At 39.5% G+C, this 4,685-nt stretch overlaps 1 protein-coding gene across 6 annotated transcripts in view; it reads right to left on the bottom strand.

The window, feature by feature from the left end:
• Positions 1 to 4,685, bottom strand: part of BBOF1 (basal body orientation factor 1) — a 57,462-nt gene that overhangs the window by 21,769 nt on the left and 31,008 nt on the right. For all 6 annotated transcript variants that reach the window (XR_006704140.1, XM_045448162.1, XM_045448165.1 and 3 more), the window contains 2 exons: positions 885 to 959; positions 600 to 714 (listed from right to left, as the gene is read on the bottom strand). Coding sequence is in view for 5 of the 6 variants with exons in the window: in XM_045448162.1 (XP_045304118.1) it covers positions 600 to 714; positions 885 to 959 (190 nt within the window). In the remaining variant the exon portion in view is untranslated. The remainder of the gene's footprint in view (positions 1 to 599; positions 715 to 884; positions 960 to 4,685) is intronic.

The raw sequence follows: 4,685 nt of genomic DNA, 5'->3' as shown, positions 1-4,685 counted from the left end.
CCTGGCTTTTTTGTTTTGTTTTTAAATGTTTATTTTTGAGAGAGAGAGAGTGCAAGTGGGGAGGAGCAGACAGAGGGAGACACAGAAACCCAAGCAGGCTCCGCGCTGCCAGCACAGAGCCAGATGTGGGCTCATGAACTGTGAGATCATGACCTGAACCGAAATCAAGAGTTGGATGTTTAACCAACTGGGCCATCCAGGTACCCCTGGCTTTTTGTTTTTAATAATGCCTTCCTACATAATTCCTTTGTCCCTAGCTTATAGGGATTCAGACTTCCCAATTCTGTTCAAAGCCATTATGTTTATTATTACATAATATGGTCATTATGTTTATTATTACATAAAAGATAGTACATGTTTTGGCTAGCCTTTATACTTCACAAGACAATTTATAGGTTTTTCCACATTTACTAAAAGAGGCACAAATGTGCATTTGCATTAAGTATAATATGCCTGCCGTAGTGTAGACATGTTATACATGTGTTATTACTCATTTCACTGATCACTGAGAGCTCTTGGCTAGTAGAGAAAAGCACTATGACTTAGCAAGAAGTTCCATGGGGGAAAGGAAGCGTTTAGTTAGATTATAGACTCCTTACTATGTCAGACTCTTGTGATTCTTTCTGAATATTGGGTATCATCAGTTCACCAGAAGAGTCTGAGATTGGTACTTGCTGGGTGATGAAGGTTTGATCTTGAAGCTTACTGTCATCCCTGCAATGACAACAAAATGACAGACCTGTCAACAACCACATATACATGGAACTTGGTTCAGAACAATAGACTTGTCCTACAACTCCCACTCAGTTCTGGCACATATAAAATGTCCACCACAACCACTGTGATCAGGCTCACGTTCATTACCTTGTCAAGACAGCTCTTACCCAAATTCCTTTGTTTCTCCATCATCAGCAACAACATAGTCTGGAACTGAAGGCTTAGAGCTCTGGCTATATTTTCTGTGGTAGATAAAAGTTAACAATGAGGCAGTGTCTCCTCTTGTCCCATATTTCAACTGTGCTTTTTTTTTTTTTTTTTTAAGAGTATTTATTTGAGAGAGAGCATGTGCACATGTGCATGAAAAGAGGAGGGGCAGGGAGAGAGAATCCCAAGCAGGCTTCACGCTAAGAGTGCAAAGCCTGACTCAGGGCTTAATCCTACCAACTGTGAGATCATGACCTGAGTCAATACCAAGATCAAGAGTCGGATGCTTAACTGATAATCATGATGATGATATTCCTCCAATAGCTATTAATGGTGATGCTTAAGACTGAACCAGAGTGCTGACCAAAAACATGGCCAGAGAAATTCCCTTCCCACAAAAAGAACCTCAGAACATAGAAAAATTACCCAATGGTGATGGACCCAGTATGAAAATTTCTCCTCATACTTTGGAAAGTTTGGTTTAAGAACAGGAAGTAATCATATCACTGATTGAATACTCTAATGGAAAGTGAGCTGAACAGGATTATAAAAAGTACAGTGGGGGGGTGCCTGTCTGGCTCAATTGGTAGAGCATGTGACTCTTGATCTCAGGGTTGTGGGTTTGAGCTCCACATTAGGTGTAGAGATTACATAAAAATAAAATCTTAAAAAAAAAGCGTAGTAGGTTGATTTGCCAGCAGGTAAGGACACATGCTCCACTTCTAAAACTTGTCCTCAAGTTGGTACATATGAAAGCAGAATAAACCCATTCAAAATATGACTCTATTAAATAGTCTAATAATTATGCATGAGAAAAATATACTTTGGGGGTTCCTAGGTGGTTCAGTTGGTTAAGCAACTGACTCTTGGTATCAGGTCGTGATCCTGTCATGAGGCTGAGCCCCACATCGGGCTCCATGCTAAATGTGGAGCCTGCTTGGGATTCTCTCCCTCCCTCCTCTCTGCCCCTCCCCTGCATTCATGTGCTTGCACATGCGCTGTCTCTTTCACTCTCAAAATAAATAAATAAACATTTAATTTTTAAAAATGTACTTCGGATACTACTAGTACCTGAGTTATAGCCAGTGTGGTTGCTGGTGCACCAAAGAGTGCAGTTTATTGGTTATACTCCTTGACTTTGTTCAATCACAAAAATAGCATACTGTTAGATTCACAATCATACAATCAATTGAACTCTTAATGAACTTCCTAACTGCTCTGCTTGCCCTGGTAGACCATTTATCATCTAATCTCTCCCCAGTCTGGTTTGAACTTTCTCATTTAATCTCATCTTCACCACACATTTCACTATTCGATTCTCATCTTCTTTTCCCTTCAACCAGCTCTGATATGAGATTCCAACAGGCTTAGACATCATTCCATTGCAGCTAGATTTAACTTCATTGCTTTGGTGCGAAGATTTCACTCACATTTCTTTGTTTCTGCAGTATTGAAAACAACATAGTATGGAACTTGAGACCTAGAACTCTGGTTGTTTCTTGGAGTACAGAAAAGTCAACTCACAATGAGACAGACATTCTGTAGCTATAGTCTGGATTCTACCTCCCCCTCTAAATAAAAAAATAAAATAAAATAAAATAAAATAAAATAAAATAAAATAAAATAAAATAAAATAAAATAAGACTCTTTGGAAGGCTCCCAGAGACAAAAGACCATTTGAAAGTCTTCCATCTTCCACTTAGCCTAAAATTCTTTAAACTCTTCTCTTTTGGCTGTCCTCTTCCTTGTTCTCCTATTCACTGCTGTGGTTATTTCTAGCCTCGGCCCTTTACCCTTCTACCTTCATACAACCTCCTACACTCAACTACCAATTTTCACTAAATATGCTCAAATCTCCTTCTCTAAACACCTGTACTCAAATCAAAGAGTATTTTTCGTTTCAATATACTGCCATCATCTCCAGTTCAACATCGAAAACACTCCTTGCTATTTCTTCTGCCCAGAATGTTTTTCCTCTACCCTCTCTTCCTATATACCTTTCAGAGGTCAGCTCAAGCTTTTATTTCCTCATAAACTTTCCTGACCTCCTCAGTTGGGTCATAGTCCCTTAATCTAGCCTCTCTTACCACTGTATGCCACTTCTTTGAGCCAATCTCATAGTTGTCCTTTAATATTTGTGTGATGATTTGAATAATGTTTTCTTCCCACATAGACGATGAACTCCCTGAGATTAGGAATGATGTCTTTATTTGCTCAACACTATATCCTCAATAAATAGTAGGTGCTCAATATGTATATGCTACATGAATTAATGGATGGATTAAATAAAATGTAAACATTTCCTTCACATTGGCTTTCCAGGTTTTTCACTTGCCTTTCATACCACCAGTCGTGCACTTCTAAGCTAAACACCTTAAACATTTACACTTTTTTTTCTTGATTTCTTTTGCCTTTTATCACTAAGTCCTGTCTCTCCTTCCTAAGTGCCTCAGTTTCTCCCCTTTTCCACTCCTGCCCACACCCTCCACTGCCGCACGTCCAGAGTAACACGGCAGCTTCTGCTGGTTCCCAACTCTACTTTTGTCCTGCAGTCCATCCTATGTATATGTGTCACTGCATTAGGTTAAGGTCAGCTCTGGGAACAGTGGCTTATGAACCCTTTCAGTGAGACAGTATGAGAGTAGGGCTTATCGCTCTTGTATTCCTTCAAGGCAGAAAAGGAAGGTATGTTATACTAGTTAAGAATAATAGTTGCACACGTTAAGGTTTTTCAGCATGGTTTTTAAGGCTCATCATAATTTAATCTATAGATCCAACCCTGTTTCTTCTTTTTTAATTTGTTTTTTAATGTTTATTTTTATTTGAGAGAGAGACAGCACGAGCGGGGGAGGGGCAGAGAGAGAGGAAGACACAGAATCCGAAGCAGGCTCCAGGCTCTGAGCTGTCAGCACAGAGCCCGATGTGGGGCTCAAACCCATGAACTGTGAGATCATGACCTGAGCCAAAGTCAGATGCTTAACTGACTGAACCACCCAGGCGCCCCAACGTTATTTCTAATTACTAATTACTCTCATTGCCACCAGTTTTCCTCAAGCCATGAAGTTTTCCTCAATGTTCCTCAAACACCCCACCTCTATTCCTACCTCTGGGCTTCTGCATAGGCTGTCTACAAAGCCCCTTGCCTGATGTACCCTTCCCACTCTGTCTACTATTCCACTCTCCTACAAGGCACCCGGCAGCGTCACACCCTTTCAGTCTTCTTCACTGAAGTCTTCCCTAACTGCTGTAGGACACTGACATGTTGTCTGAACTCCAGTGATACTTTATTGTGCCACCTGATTTTTTTCTTTGCTATGTTTGGTTTTGTTTGGGCAACTAGATTAGAAACTGTAATCAAAGGCAATGTCTCTTAATTCCTACAAATGTTCACAGTACCTAACACAGTACCAAACATGTAACAAGCAATTAATAAGAGGTTGATTTATTTTAGCCACTTTATAGTTCAGTACCAGTGTTGTAGTCATTGATAAAGCATAGTGGGGAAAGAGAGTGAAACAAATCATTAAAAAGAATGATTTGGAGTATCTGTGAATTTCTCTTTTCCTCTCTAGGTCTTTATCTTGGTATTAGAGAGTCCCTAAATCAATAATCAGCTTAAAAATCACTTATTTGTTTTTGCAAACCAATAAAATCTTTTTTTACCAATAAAATCTTAATAATTATTATGCTTCTCCTCAGTGACCACTCATTCAGCTGAACAATGCTGTACCTTCCTAGCAAGCATTACCTTAAACATCTAA

Source organism: Leopardus geoffroyi, chromosome B3 (genome assembly GCF_018350155.1).
Source record: "Leopardus geoffroyi isolate Oge1 chromosome B3, O.geoffroyi_Oge1_pat1.0, whole genome shotgun sequence".
NCBI classification, from domain to species: domain Eukaryota; kingdom Metazoa; phylum Chordata; class Mammalia; order Carnivora; family Felidae; genus Leopardus; species Leopardus geoffroyi.
This window is presented reverse-complemented; position numbering and strand designations above follow the sequence as displayed.